This window comes from Hemicordylus capensis, chromosome 1, assembly GCF_027244095.1.
Source record: "Hemicordylus capensis ecotype Gifberg chromosome 1, rHemCap1.1.pri, whole genome shotgun sequence".
Taxonomy (NCBI): Eukaryota; Metazoa; Chordata; class Lepidosauria; order Squamata; family Cordylidae; genus Hemicordylus; species Hemicordylus capensis.
Window position 1 is genome coordinate 367131186 of NC_069657.1, and position 21936 is coordinate 367153121.

The 21936-nt window shown below is 45.3% G+C and overlaps 1 protein-coding gene across 2 annotated transcripts in view; it reads left to right on the forward strand.

Moving 5' to 3' along the window:
- Positions 1-21936, forward strand: part of SYNJ2 (synaptojanin 2) — a 132667-nt gene that overhangs the window by 98114 nt on the left and 12617 nt on the right. For both annotated transcript variants that reach the window (XM_053294060.1, XM_053294051.1), the window contains 4 exons: positions 1103-1181; positions 4026-4194; positions 5129-5311; positions 7468-7602. In XM_053294060.1, coding sequence (XP_053150035.1) covers positions 1103-1181; positions 4026-4194; positions 5129-5311; positions 7468-7602 — 566 coding nt within the window. The remainder of the gene's footprint in view (positions 1-1102; positions 1182-4025; positions 4195-5128; positions 5312-7467; positions 7603-21936) is intronic.

The following is a 21936-nucleotide window of genomic DNA, read 5'->3' on the forward strand; positions in this document are numbered from 1 at the left end:
CTACCCAGATAGGCTGATCATGCACTTAGATCCAGAGTTCAGGCCAAAGATTATATCGGACTTCCATTTAAACACAGATATTGTACTGCCTACCTCTGCATCACCATTGGACTGGGCGATGCATTCCTTTGACTACTGCACTATCTCAAGGCGACCCTGCACATGAGAAAAACAAACATATTTTTGTTTGTGAAAGGGAAGACACAAGGGACTGACACTTACTTGCCAAAGACTGTCTTACTGGCTGGTCGAACTCATTAAGATGGCATATGACCTACAGAAAGTTACCCCAGCAACTTCAATAAGGGCCCATTCCACTAGGGTGTACGCCTCTTCAGCTGTGCGCTTGGCTGGCATCAAATTCCCGCACGGCCACCATGTGGGAAACCCATCAGTCATTCATCAAACACTATGTCTTGGATATTCGCACAGCAGCTGCCGCCGAGTTTGATCAGACGGTCCTTAAACGGATGTTACAGTAGCTTGTAGCACCGCCACCAACTGGGTAGCTCATAATTCACCCAATAATTATGACGTGGAATCACTACCCAGATAAACATGTTGCTTACCTGCAACAGATGATCTGGTGGTGATTCCATGACATTCATAAAACCCGCCTGTCCATCCCCGCTGCATGATGCAAGCTACTTTAACATGAGCAAGTTCTACGATAATCTGTTCAACCATACCTAGTGCTAGGCCAAATGGAGTTGTGACAGTTGGCCATCAAGAAACTGAACAGAGAGATGCCTAACTACCGCTATGAGGTACTGCAGGCACATGCAGGAGGCGGTTGCAGGCGTGGCAAGGAGCTAATGAATCCTATCCGAAGCTGGTCTGTGCAGGCGCAGAACCCAATCATTATGAATGTCGTGGAATCATCACCGGATCATCTGCTACAGGTAAGCAACCTGTTTTTTAGTGAACTATAGATGCAGAAGCACTTACTATGAAGGAGCATGATGAGAAATGTAGTACCATCTACTCTGAAAACAACTGCACTTGGAGGCAGTTATGCTTGTATTTGCATGGCTAAATACAGAATGTAAGAGGCATGCATACAGGTGATTTACTGTCATGTCTTTGTCTCTATTCTTGTTAGGATCAATGGAGGTCAAATGCTGGTAACATTTTCAGAAAGCAGGTCTGCTCTTCATGTTCTTGATGTAGATGGTGTCAAGGTAAGTGTGTGTGTGTGTGTGTGTGTGTGTGTGTGTGTACAGGTGGCCCTCCTCTGTGGGGTTCTGTTCTTGGCTACAAGTGCAGATAACAAGACCTTGAGGCAATGGGAATTGGGGGGCGGGGGTAGGTTCATGGAGGCTAAAAATGGAAGAAATAAACTGCACCAATACCCTCCCAAACCCCCAATTTCGGCAATTTCCCACAAAAAATCATGGGCAATTTATTTATTTATTTATTTTTACAAAAGTGCCTCAAAATGCCTCCTCTCAGCAAAATGGTGGCCGGAAATTACCTTGGAGGTCATTTCCAGCCATCTAGGAACTGCAGATAGGCGGATTTTGACCCTTTTAGAAACCATGTACAATGGGGTTGGGTCTCCATTGCCCAACCGTGGATGTGCGAAACCGTGGGTGTCGGGACTGCAAGTAATGAGGCCCATCTGTACTGCACTGACTTAGACATCTGCGTGCATAGGTAGCATCTAATGATAACTGGATTGTTAGCAAAAGCTGACATCCATTGATTCCCTTGTATTGTAGAACCTTTGACAAACATTATCTGTAATATGGAGAACAGCATATTTGTACCTTTCAGGTTGACCACTTTTTGTTTTTAATGTCAGCTGCTAAAAAGGATTCCAGCTGTGCCAATTCAGACAAGACTTCTGTGACACCCTAAAGACTTAACACATTTTTTGTGCCATTAATTTGTTTACACAAGAACCCTCTTCAGATATTTACACCACTGTAAAATGTGTTAGTCTTTAAGATGTAGGACTCTTTTTGCTACCACACAGATTTCTTTTCTAAAATTTGCCCCTGTGATTGGTTAGGAAAGAGGCAATTTGGATTTTATAGGGTAAAAAGCATCTATTCCAGATAATAATGCCTACTTGGATTTTTAAAAGTATGTCAAGTTATTTCATATATTTCAAAAATATGAAATATTTTCACAAAAATTCTCAACCCCTAAAAGTGATCATTTTTAGGTATTTGGCTGATTAGGGGACGATATAAGGTAAGTAGAAATGATCCGTTTTCTCAGAGAGATTGGAATCCAATACTGAAGAATCAGTAATGGATCCTGTTGGTTTGAATATATTCATTATCAGCCCACTAAAGGTCATGAACAATGATGTGGCAACATTTGCAGATCTGTATTAGACTTTGCTAGTAAACACTGGCTGATACTTGTCTGATTATGACTCTGATGAGTTGTAGTCCCTCTGCCAGATCCATAACTCTTGGAGAGTGAGCAACATAATGGCAGGTGCAATTCAGGATATGAAAGTGCAAAGTAATTCCTGCTGGTACTAGCTGACATCTATCGTCTATCTTCTATCTATCTATTTCTCTTAGGCGTACCCGTCGCTAATCCCATGTGTGGCAGCTCTCGTGAGAGTTCGCAAGCGAGCTGCCAGCAGGGGAAGAGGAAAGTGGTGGCGGGTGGGCGGAGAAAATGGCGGCGGAGGGAGGGAGGGAGAAAACAACAGCAACCGGTGGGCGGGGGGAGGGAGAAAACGGCAGGCAGACGGGCAAAGAAAATGGTGGCAGCGGGCAGGTGGGGAGAAAACTGTGTCTGCGGTGGGTGGGGAGAACTAGAGGCACAGATGATCTGAGCCCAGCCCAGCTAGTTATATTTAACATCTGGGACTATTTCCCCAAGTGGGAGTCACTATGACTGGCCTCAAAAGAAACGATGGCTTTCCCCCCGCCCCCTGCCAAAAGCCTTCAAAATAAATTGTCATTGTTTCCTGAAGTGAAATTACTATGACTAGCCCTCAAAATACTCATGCTTCAGCCATCAAAAAGACAAGCAGAATGTTGGGGAATATGAGAGAGAGAGAAATGTAATTGTGCCTCCTTATAAAGTACCGTAAGTGAGGCATCCACACCTTGAGTATTGTGTGTAGTTTCAAATACAGATGACAACTAAGATAATGTAGACTGGAAAAGAGGTAGGGAGTTGCTTCAGATGCTGATACATGCAAATGCAGGAAGCACAATTAGCTTGCCTTTTTCATATTCTCCATATGATTCATATCTGAAACCACTCTGAAGAACAACAAAAATGCAGGGTATGTGGACTGTCTTCCATACAGGGAAGCTTAAAAATTAGATTTGTTTAGCTGAGAAGAGAAACATGCACAAAGGATGTGGCACACAGTTTTAGAAGTGGCATTGAAAAGGTGAACAGAGGAACGTTTTTATTCCCACATAATAATAGAACTAGAGGGAACTTGGCAAAATCAACATAGCAGGTTTAGTGTTGTTGTTGTTTTAAAGTTTTCTCTACCAGCACAGAGTGGACCTGCATACCCTTCTACTATTGTTAGTAGTGATTGAATAGAAAAAGAATCAATAATGAATAGAATCAATAATCATTGAGTAGAAAAAGGATCAATGATGGAAGGCTGCATAGAGAGAACATCTTTTAAATGCTTAGAATTTTCCTGACTCGTGAACAGCTGAAGTTCAGGAACTGTTTAGGGAATGGGGCACTGTACTAGTGCCCTGTACTGTACTAGCATCTTCAAGCACTGGAGCTTATCTGCTGTCAAAAACAGGGTACAGAACTGGGTGCACAAGTCAATGGAGTTCTACTTATAATATAATGATGCATGCCTAATATTGTATCATCAGTTTCAAAAAATAAAATAAAAAAGTTATTGTAATGCTTGGCAATTGAGTTTCATCTCCTCTCTCTGAGCAATGCACTTCAAATGTTGTCCTTAGTTTGCTGAACAGAATGTCATCTTACTTTCTACTTATGCCTGAGTCTTGTTTATGTACAGTGATTTGTTGATCCAAGGGAGAAATAATTTTGACTTTCTAATGGTGCAGATTAAAGGCAGAACAGTGAAGATTTGGCCTAAAACCAAAGACTGGTTGAAGGGCCTTCAGGAAGAAATTGCTAGGAAACGAGATAGCATCGCTCCTATGTCGCCCACAGCAAATTCCTGTCTATTGGAGGAAAATTTTGATTTCTCAAGTTTAGATTATGAATTGGAAGGTATGTCGCATATGCTGGGATCAAGCCGTGAGCTTTCAATTTCTTGCCAAAAACTATCTCTTTGATTGGTATCTTTGGAATCAGGAAAGTGAGCAATGAGACCTTGTTAAGTTTTGTAACACTTAACCTTCAGTGTGACTATCAGTCATTTCAAATATTAAGAGTTTTAATATTTCTATAAGAGTTCTATAAGAAGTGCCCTACTTCTTATAGAGAGAGATGCTACCACGGTTGGCCACAGCCCAAATAATTCATTAGGCATGTTGACTGGGGCTTCCTTAGTGCTGCTTTTTCTGGCTGCAGCTCTTCTCGGTGCTTTTGAAGTTGCCCTGATTTAGAAGAACCTTCCTTAGCACCACGGTGAGGTTGCATTCACAAAAGGGGAGCCTTGGAAGTCTGATGTCCATGTGGAAGCTCCCTGCACACAGCCCTTTGCATCTTGACCGAAGTGGCTAGCCAATCCCTTAAGCTGTGAACAGTTTCCTTTCCTTTTAGCAGAAAGTATAACCAGGGTGAAAGAGAGAAATCTTTCTCGTTTTCCATTTATTCACCAATATTTTCAGGGCTAGTGTCAGGGTTCAGCCAAACTGGTCCTGACTTAGGGCAGGTCCACAGTTGACACTTGAGACTCAAAGGCTGATATGGGGATGCTAGAAGAGACAGTGGGTCTATGAATCTCACACTCCTGCTGTCTCCTCTTTCCCTGCCGCAGCAAAGGGGCTTCCTCCCAGAGACCCCTGTAGTGACGCTGCTTGTCTGCTGTCCCCCTCTGCTCCCCTATTCAGGGAGGCTGCAGGGGATATGCTAGTAGTGAGGTGGGCAAAACACGCTGAGGAGTGGAAGCCCCAAAGGTCCCATGTAGAGCTTTGCCCCAGGGCCCCCAGCCACTTGGTTCGACTCCTGAAGATTTATTTTATTTTATCTTCTGATTTAGGTGATATTCTAGATGAGGACGATGATCTTTTGGATGAAATGCTGCCTCAGTTGCCTCTAACAACAGAAATGGCATTAGCAGTAGATGATTTACTGGATGAGCCTGAATATTTGATGGTGGCATCCATGGTGCATGCCGACAAATCTCCTCACTTTCCTGGAAGAAAACTGCAGCTGTATAAAGGTAAATTGGCTTACTGCTTTACCAGATGATGGACAAGGATAACCAAATCTATAAGAAGTTGCCTCTTCAAAACATAGTGCTCACATCTGGTGCTGAATCCTTCTGACAGAGCTTGGCCAATTGCAAGCTCTGTCAGTAGTTTGCGCAGCCAGCTTGCTATCAGTTGGCAGTGGGTAGGCTGGCTGGCTGACTCAGAGTGGCCTGAAGCATACCATGTGTGTTTGTGTTGTGAATGTTTGCTGCCACTACTTTTCTTCAAAGCTCCTTGTCCTCACCAAGGCTCCTTGCTCTTCCTTGTCTCTGTGCCATCCTCTGCTGTCTTCCTTTTCTCTTCTCCTGCATGTGCGTGCGTGCGTGCTTCCTCGCCGCCACTGCTACTCCTTTTCAAGGTGCCTTGCCTCTTCAAGGCTTTCTCATTCTTATGTCCTCTCTGCGCCCTCCTCTGCCAACTTCCTCCTTGTCTCCTTTCCCTCCACTTCTTGTTGAAAAGTGGTATGCAAATGTTCATAAATTAGTAGTCTTTGGTTGTGGGTGGGTGGAGGGTAATCTTGGTTGGGGAAGCCTTCGGTAAGACCCTTGATACAAACAGAAAGTATTGATTGTGGCTGTGTTCTTTTATGGGGTGGGGGGAGTGGCTATCACCCTAACTGTAACATTTAAATTTGCGTGCACACACACACACATGCATGCACAAAAGGTCTCCAAGGGGGGTACCTGAGCTGAAGGTCTGCAGCAGAAGTGGTACACTTGTTTAAAAGAAAAAAGAAAAAAGGTTGGGAACCCCATACTATGGGATTTATATGTACATTTAATATGCACCAAATCCTTTTCAGATGTGTCTGTATTATTGTGCCCTCAGAGCAAGCCATGTGACCTAAATGGCATACTGTAAAAAAGCTGTTTTGCAAGCTAGTGAATTTTGGGAATATCTGTCTGGTGCTTAAGGTATTAACCCTTTAAAGCCCTAAATGGCTTAGGACTATGGTACCTCAAGGACATCCATCTCCCAAATGAGTTTACCCAGTTTTGAGAACTTGAGACAGTTCTCAATGGGTAAGCTCATTTGGGAGATGGATATCCTTGAGGTACCATGAGGCCATTTGTTTGGGACCACCCCACCACCATCTGAGGTGAGGGACAAGGTGACCTGTGATCAGGCCTATCTGTCTTTGTGCTCCTGCTTTGCCATGCTCTGCTCAAGGAGACTCACCTGGCACCAGGTATGTTACCTTGTTCACCCAAGCCTTTTAGTGTGTTCAGCTTTCATTTATTGTTTTAGTGTGTTTTTTATTCTCCTTGCTGCTCTATTCTAGTGCTTTTATTGTATGTCTATTGTTTTAAATTTATGTAAATTACTCTGAAGATCTTTGTCTTGAAGAGTGGCATAAAAAAAAACCTAATTAAATAAGAGGACATGCTGCTTTATTTGCTGACAGGACTTCCTTGTAACTAGCTTTTCCTCTTTAGGTAGGGATCAATGACCAAGGCAGCTGATTAAACTTCTGTTGTTTACTGTTTAACTGAGAGGGTGACAGAATACTGAGGAAGTTTCCTCGTGAGGAGAGCACATGCTTATAACTTATATATTAATTTACTGTTGCCCTTCTTTCGTTGATACTTAGAACATAAGAACAGCCCTGCTGGATTGGGCCCAAGGCCCATCTAGTCCAGCATCCTGTTTCACACAGTGGCCCACCAGATGCCACTGGAAGCCTACAGAAGGAGTTGAGGGCATGCCCTCTGTCCGGCTGTTACTCTCCTTAATTTTGCTGATACTTAATCATGGCCAAACATTGCATTAATAACATGCAGAGCCCTGATGTGCTTAGTTTTTCTTTGCTTAATAACAGCCATGTGGCAGTGGGGAGAGAGATGGCTGAGGACCATGGTGGGAGCAAAGGATTAAAGCTCTCCTCCCTCTACAACCCCTGCTCCTCCACCCATGGCAGCTCTTGAGTAAATAGTATATCAGGACCAAACACATTATTATTAACTTGTTTGACCTCGATGACTGTCAGCCACCTTGTGGGGTCCCTTCTTACAGCCTAACATTGGATTTTAAATACCTGGAAATATATAAACATAAATGTTTGTTTGGCTCCTAGTTTTTGTATTGTTCTGTTTTTTTATTTTAATTCTTTTGACATATTCCTCAGATGATGCAGACCTGTCTGAACTAAAACAAGAGCTAGAAGGAAGTGGGGAGTTTCGCCACTGTTCCCCAAGCAGATCCCTTTCTGTCCCTGGTAGACCTCGGCAGCCTCAGCCTCCACAGCGACCTCCTCCTCCAGGTGGGAGCCCTTATTCATTCTAAAGATCCTCTTTTGTGCTGAAAACAGTATATGGATTTCTGAAGCAATGAAGCCTTTAAAATGCAGCCCTAAATAAATTTGCTTGGAAGCAGAGATGCGGGTTTTCTGGAAATTTTTGAATCGGACAGTTTTCCTGTGCAAATTTCCCAATCCTTGGCATAAAATTTGCATTAACCTTTTTCTTTTAAAAAAAAAAAAAAAGCAAAGCAGTAATATAAATTTCCTTGCTGCCCTAAATAGATTGTGATCTGATTTGGTACATTATTTGACCAATTGGTATAGTTAAAAAACAAAAACTTTCCACCATATTAATTTCTTCTCATTATTTATCAAATGTTTTTCAAGTAGCCAAATAGTTACTTGAAAAGGAAGAACTTAGACAAGGAAAATTTTGCTCAGAAAAATAAGTGTGTGTGTGTGGGGGGGGATTTCCATCCCACATCGCTGGAAGTCATCAGGGTTCGATGTACTCTATATAAAAATAATTTGGCACCCAGGCAATCTGAATTTTGTGTCAAGAAAAGCTCAGTAGGGGTGTGCACAAATGGTTCGATAGTGAACCAGTCCACCGCAAACTGGGCCAGTTTGATCGTGAACCAGACCAGCCTTCAGGAAAGGCGGACTAGTCTGAGATCAAACCGAATTTGGCCCAGCTCACGGAGAACGGTTCATGATAATGTGCTGGCAGCTTACCGGTCAGGTACTGTTCCCCGAAGCTGTAGCTGCAATGGTAGTATGCTGTGGAGGCCAGGTGAGTGAGTGAGTGCCGGGCCAGGAGCCGCGCCAGTCCTGCACCACTGGGCTGCTGGGGGGAGCACCGTTGCCGGTGCATCTTAGAGGAGCAGTACCAGACATGTAAGCTGCCAGCATGTTCTCATTTACTCTTAAAGGTGCCTCACTCTTGCCGCACACACCCCCCCACACCGTCTGCCCTCACCAGCCACCCTAAGCTTTTTATCCCCTTTATTACAAGCAATTTTAAACATACAAATAGCTGCATGAACCAGTTGGACCTGCTGACTAGTCGGTTTGACCGAACCGGTTCGTGGACCAATGGGTTGGTCTGAATTTGGTTTGAATTCTGACCGAACTGTGGAAAATGGTCTGTGCACACCCCTAAAGCTTAGCTCCACATCTGTCTATACAAATTATTAAAATGGAGTACATTTTCCATAATATTTCTCTTTTCTATAATTCAGCTTCCCCCTGCCCCCATTCTGATCATTTGTTCTTGATTTGTAAGTCATGGAAAGAGGCAGGGAACAATGCAGATCTCTGAAGCCTTGGCTCTTGACCACTGGAAAACTAGGTTGGCCAACCCTTGTTCTTCTGAGATTTGAACAGGCATTATCAACACACTTTTCAAGCATACATTTACATCCAAAAGGGTTGGAAGTTTTTTATCTGGATCGTGATCTGTTGCTCTTCATAAGGATTGGGTTCTGCACCTGCGCAAGGACCTCACGGAAGGATTAGCTAGCTCCTCGCAGCACCCTTTCTGCCCTGCATGTGGTCTGTGCTTCTGTTGGTATCGGCAGTCTGGACACCATTTTTCTCAGTTCCTTTCTGACCGCCAAGGTGTCAGTACCTTGTTGCAGAGCTTCTTGGAGTTAGTTTGGAACTATTAAAAGAAGTTAGCAGAAAAGATTTATTACTTGGTTATTGGACTTCAGGCTGCATTTGGACTTTGTTCTGGTTTGAGAATAGACTTCGGACTGGCCTTGATTACTCTTTGTCTAATGAATGATGGCAATGGAAAAGAAGAAGACTTTCAAGCGCTGTACCCAGTGTAAAGTGACCTTACCATCTACAGCAGGCCTGCACAACTCAAATGACCTGGTGGGCCGAAACTGACCGTGACATGGCTCATGAGGGCCAAAGTCAATTTTTAGGGTACTGATTATTAAATTAACACCTAATATGAATCAATTAATTAAATCAAATTAAACTGAAATTAATTTAAATGAATTTAATTAAAATTTAACTTTTGAAGTTCTGGCAGAGCAAGAATTAATTTAAATTAAAATAAAATTAAATTGAATTTAAAATTCTAATAAAATACATACAATGCAATCTGTACAAAATACATAATAAAATGCATTGTACTTCCTTTCCACCTCTCCCAAAATGGGGCAGTCTTGGGGAGAGAAAGCGAGAGAATGGAGCAGTCTTGGGGGGGGGGTAGAGAGAGAGAGAGATTGGAGCAGTCTTGGAGGGAGAGAGAGAGAATGGAGCAGTCTTGGAGAGAGAGAGCGAGCGAGCTAATGGAGCAGTCTTGGAGAGGGGGAGAGAGAGAGAGAATGAATGGAGCAGTCTGGGTGAGAGAGAGAGAATGAGCAGTCTGGGAGAGAGAGAGAGAATGAAAAAGAGAGAGAGAGAATGAATCGAGCAGTCTTGGGGAGAGGGGGAGAGAGAGAGAGAATAAATGAATGAATCGAGCAGTCTTAGGGGGGAGAGAATGAATGAATGGCGCAGTCTTGGGGGGGAGAGAGAATGAATGGTGCAGTCTTGGGGGGGAGAGAGAGAATGAATGGCGCAGTCTTGCGGGGGAGAGAGAGAATGAATGGAGCAGTCAGTGTGAGAGAGAGTCCGTTCCCCATCATTCCGGAGGTCCCTGTCCTCCTTCCACCACTGACAGGTTTCCCTCCCCATCCCTCGGCAACGCTTTCTCTCCCCGCCGGGCTCCCGCGCGTAATCCCCCCTGCTGTGGAGGACGTTTTTAAGTGCCATATAAATATGGCCAGAGAGGAGAGACCTAAGGAATGAAAGAAAAGGAGATTGGATGAAGAGGGGTCGACACCGCCTCCAAAAAAGCACAAATTGAAGATGAATTCAGTGTTGAGGGAAATAACACCCTCCCCTTTGGGGCTACAGTCCCCTTGTCGGTCCTCTCCAATAACGATAGAGGACTCTATGTCAGAGCCTGCAGTTTCAGGGCCCACCATTGTGACTAAGGTGGTGGTGTCGATGGTTTTGAGGTCCCCTTTCCAGGTTGTACATCCACATTGGCCCCTACAATTTTCGCCTGTGTGCATACCACTGTGATATCCCTCGATGCTGAGGGGAAAAACACCTTGTCAACCTGATTCCAAGGGACTCGTTGACTTCAAAACTGAGCACATATTGGAGGATGAGTCGTCCCTGGATCCCAATACCACAAGCACACTATTCTTGATGTTGGAGTCGACGTCAAGCACCCCGTTGTGGTTAATGTTTCATGGTTTCCTCAGTAGCAGTCTCGACATCGAGCCCAATGTCGAGGAGATTCCTACACCAATACTGAAATCGCCATCAATGTCACTGGTGTCACTTCACCTTACAGCAGGCTTTGGTACCGAGGACAGAATTAGTGTTTACCATTGGCATTGGTATCAACAACATCCTATGCCCCATTGACCTGGAGGTCGCCATTACAGTATATTAATACACAAGGCCTATTAGGCCAGAGGGAAATGACACATACATGTGGATTTCTATATGAGTCAGCTGCGACTCTACCGGATGATTATACCAGGTTCAAGCTATGGAAAGCACAGAGAGCTGCTCAGCAGGTGCAGGTGCATCAGTCGCCTCACGTGGCACTGACCACCTCTGCTGGCAAACAATTGTTAAACCCGCAGCCACAAATTGTTACAGCACAACAGCAACTTCCAGAGACTCAGCTGCCCAGCACTTCCACCAGCTATCATGACACATCATGTTTTGCCTACTATGACAATGACGAAATCCACTCAGGATGAACTTCCAACTGCACCCAGGAAGGCAGTTGCAAAGTCTAACGTGACCCCACAGAAAAAGCCAAAAGAGAGCTTGGTCCCAATTGTGCCATTGTTAGGAGAAGGGGACACCGTGGACTCTGAGGTGGAATCGACAATGACATTTGACCCCTCTGATCCATCACATGTTCTGACCAGGCCTTCTATTTCACGCTTTGAGGAAATGAAGGCCTACCACATACATCTGACTGAGATGGCAGAGGCACTGAGCCTGGAAATCAAGCTCCCCAACACAGAGGTCAAGGACCTGTTTATAGCATGGTGGCTACAGCAAAGTCATCTCAGCCTGTGGCTCTTCCAATTTTACCAATAATCTCTCATGCTGCTCAATCAGCATGGGAGGTGCTGCAGATGTCCACCCTAACAGTATGCCAGGAGGATCTGTACAAATCCAGGAAGAAAATTTCTTGCTGCTCAAGCACCCATCGCCAAACTCATTGGTAATAGATTGTGCGTCATCTTCGAAGTCGGATTGCAGGCATACGATTCCAACTGAGAAAGAGGGCAGAAAATTAGATGTGCCAGGTAGAAAAATATATTCCATGGCCAGCTTAGCAATCAGGATTGCCAGCTACACTGCTTGTAGAGCGAAATACAACCACTCGTTTACTCTTCTACAGGACTCCTCCAAGCTGGCACCTGAACAACTTCTTTCAAGACACTTATGTGAAGTCAGTAGCCATCACTAGATGGCAGCTGAACACATTCAAACACTCGGTGGAGATGGAATTCTGTGCAATGGCTACAGCAGTTGCTCTTTAGCAGCATGCTTGGCTGTGGCTGATCACTTTGCAGCATGATATGAAAGAGAATATAGAAGCCCTGGGATTTGATAGAAAAGGCCTGCTTAGCAAAAATACAGATTTGGTGATGGAATCTTTAAAGAAGTCAAAATATATTGCCAAAACTTTCACCAGTGCCTCTACATCCACCTACTCAACGTCACAAAATAGATCATTTAGCCGCCAATATAGTACTTACAAGCATCAAGACAAACAGGATTTCAGGTGTCTATACAAGCCTTACCAAAGACCAAGAGGGGTTGGACAGAAGCAGAAGAACCAAGGTGGGCACATACCCCGAAAGAATCTTCCAAGCAGTCTCTTTGATTGTGTGCTTTGCCTACTGTGAAAGTATCAGAAACAGAACCAATTAACATCTACATTCTGTAGCAAATGCCATCTGCTTTGAAGTTGCAAATACCATCAAACTGGCAAGCCATGTTGAAGCATGGCACAACATAACTTCGGACCAGTGGGTACTCTGGATCATATCCACTGGTTATGCCATAGAATTCAAAGTTATGTCTCCATTCTCAGGCATGAAATTTACCCCAGCAACTTCGATTTTGCAGGAGGAAGTACAGGTTCTGCTGGAGAAAGGAGCTATTGCTCTGGTGCAGTAGGCACAGAGGATGCAGGGCTTTCCATTTTTTTCCAAATCCTGAAGAGGGATGGCAGAATAAGGGCAACTATGGGTCTTAGGAACCTGAATCTCTTTATAGACGTATTCGAATTTAGGATGACAACATTGCAGAGCATACTGCCCCTCCTAACCAAGGAGGGGTGGTTGGCAGATTTAAAAGATGCATACTTCCATATTGGGATCCAGAAAAACCAGTGGAAGTACCTGCGATTCACAGTCTGAGACCAGATATTCCAATACAAAGTGCTCCCCTTTGGATTAGCCATGGCCCTGAGAGTCTTCATAAAATGTATGGCAGTGATTATTGCCCATCTTCGAACTAAGGGCCTGGTGGTGTTCCTGTTTCTGGATGACTGGCTCCTGTCAGGACAAACCAGAGAAGAGTTATTTTTACAAGTCACGATGTGTTGGGCCTACTGCAGAAACTTGCCATGTTGGTCAACATAGATAAATCTTACATGCAGCCCAGAAAGCATACATTGGGTCAGTGCTGGATGTTCAAACCAAATGGGCATTCTTGCCAATAGAAAGGTATCTGCATATCAGTGCCCATACTCAATTTTTGGCCAACCCAGTTCAGAGAGCATATTGCATTTAAAGACTGATGGGCTTGATGGCCTCCCACAATACAACTATAACCTGTGTGCAACTGAGGATGCGCAAACTACAGATGTGGTATCTTGGGACTTTTAATCCCAATGTGGACAGTCAAAATATGCAGCTGATGATTCCAGAACCTGTTCTCCACTCTCTCCTCTGGTGGATGCTAGAGAGGAATCTTCTAGGAGGGATATCCTTGCCCACTGAGGGGGGCATCAAGTCCAGGGAGTGTGGACCCACCATCAGCAGACATTACATATCAATTTCCTGAAGTTGCTGACAGTGTTTCTGGCTCTGAAGGCTTTTCAACCTCTTCTGCAGGGCAGAGCTGTTCAATTTCAGCTTGAAAATACAACTGCCATGGCGTATGTCAACAAGCAGGGGGGAACTGTCTCCAGATTATTGTGTGCGCTAAGCATATAGATATGGAACTGGTGCACAAAATATACCCCTTGGCCATACATGTAAGGGGAAGGAACAATGTGCAGGGAGATTGTCTCAGTCGCAACAAACTCCCGAACTACCATCATGAATGGGAGTTCAACCATCGGTACCAGACTCCAGTGTTCAGATTTTGGGGACAACCAGATGTGGATATGTTTGCAACAGCAAAAAATAGGAAGTGCCCTCACTATTGCTCACAGGCAGGGACAGGGAAGGCCTCTCTGGGGGATGCCTTTCAATGCAGTTGGGGGAAAGGCCTCCTGTACATGTACCCACCACAACCATTGATCAGCAGGGTACTGACACAATTGATACAGGATGGAGCAACAGCAATCCTAATCACACCATGGTGGCCCTGCCAACCAAGGTTTGCAACTCTACTCAGACTGTCTCAATTGACTTTTTATCGTTTTCCCCAGCACCCAGACCTACTGTTGAGAGACGAAGGAGCTGTTCTCCATCCCAACCCACATACCCTCAGGCTGACAGCCTGGAGAGTTGGTTACTAAGAAAGATAATGCTGAACAATAGGAAGCCTTCCACTTGTAAGAACGATAACAGAAAGTGGAAGTTTTTCAGACTTATGCCAAGACACATGGTTTCTTACCGAAGCAGGCAACTTTAAATCAAGTGCTACTATATATGACATTGTAGTGATCAGCCCTAAAGAGTTAACTTGAAATGAACCCTGTCCTGACTGGCAGGCGGGTAAGCTCCAGGGCTCAGCCAATCAGCACACCAGGGAGTGGGACCTAGAGAGCCGTGGGGAGGAAGGAGAGTTTCTTTGTAGGAAGAAACAGGCTGGGAGTTAGAGCACAACATGTGGCCATGAAGTATGGCTGCAGAAGGATGGCTGCATATCTTGGGAGATAGGACTGCAGGGGCTTGCGTTCCCATCCAGGATTTGGTGAGTTCAAGACAAAGGAAGCCAGGGCTTTGGCTTCAAGAAGTTTAGTCTAGGGAAAGTTTGTTTAGTCAGATTTTGCACTAGACTTTCTGTTTCTTTTGTGCATGCTTTGTATATCACTGATTCTGGTCTATTATTGTTTACCTATAATGTAACTAAACTCTGGAAGTTTTAATTGTGCTTTTGTGTTTTCCTACATACCTGTTCCTTGCAACTGGGTAATCACAATTTTTAAAGTGTGCCACCCCAACATCACTCGGGGTGCTTTGTGAAGTAATCTTGTAGCCTACTGAGCATTTTTACCTCTAACTAAAAGCCGAGAAAGCCTCAGGCGGAAGCAGTCTGTAGCATTTGAATAACCTTTTTATTTATTTATTTTATTTTATTTTACAAGCCTCTCTGAGTGGATTTCTAACTAAGGAGAAAGTGGGGCTGAAAGGGGACTTTTTCTTATGCTTCAGGAGCTCAGTAGCTATTAGTTTTCTCACCATATGTAGGTTTGTACATGGAAGATGTTTGTATTTTTTCCATTAACAAAAGAGAGTTTTCCCTGGGAATTCCACCCCAAGCCTAGGGAGGTTCAAGCTTTGTAACAGAGCGAGGTGGCAAATATTGTGTGAAAGGCAGCAGCAGCTATTTACTTAGTGCACATGTTTGAAAAGTTTAGCTTCCCCATACGCATGAAAGATCCAGGTTATTAAGCACAACCCCAACTCACCATTTAATATGTGACAGATTTCTGGGTACTGTGTGTGTTTTTTCTGCATCCACCTCATCGATGGGTTCTTGTAAGCCAAGGGAGACAGGCTTGTCATTGGAGAAGCAACATGGCAATTTGGTGGCAGCAGCTTCAGTTGGGGAGCTGATTATACATCAACCACAGTTCCTTTGTCCTACAATAGAATCCCAAGCATAGACTCAGCCCACTATGTTTGTTAGCAGCAGCCATAGGAGCAAACAGAAGGCTATTCCTCTTAACTTGTTTCCTGCTTGTGTCCACCTGCTCCTGACCTGCCCACCTATCAACATTTTTGTAAGAAAAATTGGCAGCCCTACCAATACTGGACTGTAGCATTATCACTGTTGCCTGTATTTATAGACGGAGATACAGAGACATGGACAGAGAGACACAGACACTCTGCTTAACAATAATGACTTTAATTCTTGGCTTCCTCCTAACAATAGATCCTTGACATGATCCCAGTGGATTCACACCACTGAGATCCATGCCTGCGCAGGAGCCCATTGGGGAATATTCCAAAGCTTCGTGCAGCGCTCCTGACTCTGCCCATGGCACACATGCATCCATCAGAAAGGCAGGCAGAGCACCGCTTTCCTCAGTTCCTTTCCGACCATCGACGCCTCGGAAGGTTCTTCTGCTTGGCTGGCATTCGCCGCCTCAGTCATTCGGATAAGTGAGAGAAAATTTGTATTATATATCTTTCTTGAGAGATAATATCGTTGTTTTCTTGTTGGACAGTTTCCATGATAGACAAATCAAAATACCTTTAAGAGGTGTGGAAAATGTAACACTGCTTTCCCCTCTTCAGATCAGCATTTCTTGTGTCCTCTCTGTCTAGGAGAAGAACATAATACATACAACTGTAAAACCTGTGAAGAGTTTTCTTAGCAAACTCAAAAAATTAGACTTTTGATGTTAAAAGGCACCCTTTATATTTGGCACTAAAACCTCAACTCTCGATTTCGAGTTCTTCGGCCACTCCATTGTCGAAGCTGGCTGCTCCTTTGACGTCATAGGCAACAACTCCGTCTGCGAAGTCCTCTAAAGATAAGACAAAGTCAACAGCGACCCCTACTCGGAATACCCCAAGTCCCATTTCCAGACCCCTTTCAACTCTGATGCCAGCGCCAAAGGGAAAAGTGCCAAAGCGCTCTTCCACAACTTTGAAAGAAGTCAAACCGGGAAAGGCTAAATCTGATATGAAACGTCATGCTGACTCTTCATCTTTGACGTCTACTGCCCCCAAGAAGACAAAGTTGGATTCTACATCAATGCCCTCGTCAGGAAAATCCTCAACATTGAAGCAGTCGGCACCAGGGAAATCTTCAAAATCCAAGCACCCGAAACTCACACTGTTGACATTGAGTCCTTCACTACTGAAAGAAATACCAAAATTGAGCAAGTCGTCGTCAGGAAACATGTTGCCATCTTCAGTACCAAAATTTATGATACCGAAGCTGAAAATTGTGCCTATAAAAGAACCATGACATGAAGGGATGCTCTAGACTCCATAACAACCAGCCACTCGCTATTGGTAATGACTGAAGTCCCCTTGGGTAATATCTTGGCTCTACCTTCAAAGGCAAATGTGGCCCTGTCTGAGTGTCTATCCCTTTTCTCCATCCTGTCCCAATATCATTGACCTCAGCGATACCAATAATGTTGTTGAAGTCCTGAGGATCCCATTTTTTTCTCCTGTCACTCATAGCCATCTGATGGAAGATGAGAGACATAATTTGATTAAGTGGAAAACTGAGAAGCCCTGGAGTGCACACTCATATCGTTCTATGCATCCTACTTCATCACAATGGCACCACCAAGGAGGAGGCAACTGTGCCTATCAGGGCAAGTCTTATCAGCCTTTTCCTTTGACACTCTGTCCATCCTTTGAGGGGTTTACATATACTGATTGTTATGCTCAACCTCTATGTGTAATGCCACACAATGACCTCATAAGGAATGAGGGCATCTTTTTACACCCCCAAGAATTTAATCATTCCAGGAAGGTGACACATACAGTCAGCTCGGACTCGACATCATTCCTTACAACTCAAGCTAACTTTCCCCTGCTAACTTGGCAAAGAGGCACCTTTTAATGTGGTGATTGTCTTTATTTAGCAGGGAGAGAGTAACTGGCCCTATCCACCCCCAGCACAGTACCTCCAAGGACTGTTGCTGGAGTCTATCTGATGTTTCTTTTTAGATTGTGAGCCCTTTGGGGACAGGGATCCATCTTACTTATTTTTTATTTCTCTGTGCAAACCGCCCTGAGCCATTTTTGGAAAGGCGTTATAGAAATCAAATAAATAAAGCTACGATGTTGACACAGACCGACCCAAAGTCTCCTCTTGCACCGACCACTCGGTTGGATCCACCGCGTCCAGTGACACCAATACTTCCACCTGTATAACCTGTTTTGCTAGTTGAACCACAAAGTCTGACTTCAGTATCCCCAGAAAATACACCACAAGGTACACCGTCCTCTGGTGAACCCTCCCCTGTCTCTGAGGACCCTACACCAGATTTGGGCACTGACTCACAAACCACTGAGGCCCCATCAGACCCATCCGTGGATGATGAGGTGCTTAAAAAGGCCTCTGATTCACTTAAGGAGGAACATACAAACTATCACATCTTGATCTCAGAAATGGCCAAGACCTTGGGCCTTAGCCTTAAACAGGTCACTGAGAACATTGAAGATCCTGTTTATAAGGTCTTGCAAACTGCAAAAAACTTCACAACCGACCACCTTACCTTTGCTGCTGGTACTTTTACAGGCTTCCAAGCAAACCTGGAAGAAACCATCTACTATGGCCCCCACACCAAGATGACTTGAAAATATGTGCTACCCGCAGTCTCATTGGTAGTAAACTACTCATCTTTTCATTCCAGAAGGCAATATGGAGCCCCAATTGACAAATAAGGTTGTAAGTTGGACTCCCTTGGGAGATGTCTCTATTCGACCAGCACACTTGCAATGCATATTGCTAATTACACTGCATGCATGTTATCAGCACTCCTTATGGGAGAAGCTTGCTGAGACCAGTCCAGAGGACATGCAGGCCTAAAGCCAAGGAACTCCGAGCTGGTCTTGTGGTAGCAGGCATGACTTGCCCCCATAGCTAAGCAGGGTCTGCCCTGGTTGCATATGAAAGGGAGACTAGAAGTGTGAGCACTGCAAGATATTCCCCTCAGGGGATGAAGCCGCTCTGGGAAGAGCAGAAGGTTTCAAGTTCCCTCCCTGGCTTCTCCAAGATAGGGCTTAGAGAGATTCCTGCCTGCAACCTTGGAGAAGCCACTGCCAGTCTGTGAAGACAATACTGAGCTAGATAGACCAATGGTCTGACTCAGTATATGGCAGTTTCCTATGTTCCTGTGGTATCACCAGACAGCAGATTAGCATGGCCCGCCACCTGATGGACTGTGAGTTGAAAAATATGGCAGGTTCGATAGCCTTGCGTCGTCATGCCTGGCTTTGCTCCTCCATCTTGCAGTATGAGACCAGGGACAAAATTGAGGATCTCCCCTTTTGAGGGTGAAGGTCTCTTCAGCTCCGAAACTAATCACACCTTAGAAAAGTTTTGAAAAATCAAAGTTGACTGCATTTGCAGTCTTGACTCCTCAGACTGGCTATCAATCTAAGCCAAAGCAGTTCTATGCGCCTAATGCTGCCTATGGGAAATATTGGTCTCAATACAAACCCACCGATAAGTGCGACATCAAGAAGTCTTCAAGACCCTCCGCTAAACCTAACCAGCCTAGGGGGAAATCCAATACTCAATGCCCCAAACAGGGCGAGAACTCAAAACAGGGTCTTTGATAACTTGAACACTCCTGCACAAGTACCCATGATATCTCATCATCTGGACAATTGGAAACTCATAACTATGGACAAATGGGTGCTTTCCATAGTCCAATTGGGCTATGCCATACAATTTCATACCCTCCCCTGGTTCATGGGTTTACGATCCACCACTCCTGCCCCCGCTCTACAAGTGGAGGTGGTCAGTTTTGGAGACATGGGATAAACCCATCCCCCCCAGTCATCCAGGAGGGCGGGTTCTATTCCAGATATTTTCAAGTGCCAAAGGAAAACGGAGGAATTGGTCCTATTCTGGACCTCTGGGCACTCCACTAATTCATACAGACAACAAAATTCCGCATTATCTCCATTGCATCCATAATTCAGTTTCTGGTGGGAGACAGATGGTTGGTCGCCATCAATTTAAAAGATGCTTACTTTCATGTCTGGATCCATCCAAAACACAGGAAATACCTTCATTTCATGGTTGGCCCTCGTGTCTACCAATACAAAGTCCTACCCTTTGGGCTTTCCACCACCCCGAGGGTGTTTACCAAAGTGATGGCTGTGGTGATCGTTCATCTCTGTCACCATGTCTGGAGGTATACCCGTACTTGGACAACTGGCTTTTGATAGCCCAGTCCAAGGACAAACTGGAGCAGGATTTAAAGATCCCTTCTGCTCACCCTCGAAAGGCATCTATGTGAACTACAAAAAGTCAAAGATGACTCCTGCAAGGTCCATCGTGCTTATAGGAGCCTTGTTGGTTGCAACCGAACAGAAGGTTTTCCTTCCGAAGGAACGAATGCTCAAGCTGCTGCATCACGTAAGCTTGGCCCTCTCAACCCCTACGAGGACTGCGCACCACATACAAATTTTACTAGGCGTCATGGCCTCTTGTACCAGTGCAGTTGCCCATGCAAAATTGGATACGTGCCCCTTGCAACTTTGGTTTTTGAGGAATTTCAATCTCCTTTACAGCTACCCGAAACAACTTATACATATATCACAAGTGGTGGTCCTTTTGGTAAAACCTGAACCTGAAATTCCCTTCCAACCACATTTTCCACAGATGATTGTGACTTCGGATGCTTCCAACAAAAAGTGGGGATCCAATTGCCAAACTTACAAAATGAACGGGTCTTGGACTGGCACTTAGTGATGTGCCCAGACCGGTTCGGAGGCCATTCTACAGGCCTCCAGACCGGTCCGGACACGGGGCGGTCCGGTTCGGAAGGATTGGGGTGGGGGGTTCCATTAAGGGCGGGGGAGGTTTTACTTACCCCTCCCGCAGTTTCCCCACTCCGGCGCCGTATTTACTTTACAAATCGGGCGGCAGGATACCTCCCTGCCGCCCCTTTCCCTGCTGGCTCCTTGTTCTTTTCAAATCGGGTGGCAGGATACCTCCCGGCCGCCCCTTTCCAGGCTTGGCTGCAAAAGGCTTTAAGAAGCCTTTTGCAGCCAATCAGGGAAAGGGGCGGCAGGGAAGTATCCTGCCTCCTGATTTTGGAAAGGAGCCCAGCGGAAAAGGGGCGGCCAGGACCTCCCGGCCGCCCCCTTCCCCTTTGGGCTCCTTTTAAGAAGTCTTTTGCAGCCAAGCAGGGAAAGGGGTGGCAGGGAAGTATCCTGCCGCCCGATTTTGGAAAGGAGCCCAGCGGAAAAGGGGCGGCCGGGACCTCCCTGCCGCCCCCTTCCCCGCTGGGCTCCTTTTAGAAATCAGGCGGCAGGATACTTCTCTGCTGCCCCTTTCCCTGCTTGGCTGCAAAAGGCTTCTTAAAGCCTTTTGCAGCTAAGCCTGGAAAGGGGTGGCAGGGAGGTATCCTGCCACCTGATTAGAAAAGAACAAGGAGCCAGCGGGGAAAGGGGCGGCAGGGAGGTATCCTGCCACCCGATTTGTAAAGTAAATACTGCACCAGAGTGGGGAAAGAGCGGGAGGGGTAAGTAAACCCTCTCCCACCCTTAATGGAACCCCCCACCCCAGTGCCGGACCGCAGTTCTGCAGTTCCGTGCACACCCCTACTGGCACTCAGAAGCTGCTCCACATAAATGTGCTAACGCTTTGGGGGTGCTTCCTGAGTTTGAAGGCCTTCAGGCCTATGTTACAGGGCAAAGTAGTCCAACGTGTAATGGACAACACGTCAGCCATTGCATAGATGAACAACCGGGGGGCACGATTTCACACCCCCTATGCGGCTTGGCATTGAAGCTCTGGGACTGGTGCATCCAGCACAAAATTCACCTCGTTGCTATCCACATCAAAGGTGTCAACAATGTGGAAGCTGATTCGTTGAGCCACACACTGCATCATACGGATGTTTATGAATGGAGTGTGTCCATGACCTACTTGTTACCCATCTTCCACACATTGGAGTTCCCACAAGTGGACTTATTCACATCTGAGGAGAATGTGAGATACGATCTGTTCTGTTCAGGGGCAGCCATAGGTGCCAACTCGATGGGGGATGCCTTCCTCGTTCCGTGGAATGAGACCCGATATGATCTATTTCCTCCCCTTCCCTTGATCCCACGTGTCCTCAACAGGATCATCCATCAGGGGATGGATTGCATTCTGATCACCCTAGATTGGCCATGTCAAGCATGGTATTCTACTGTGTTG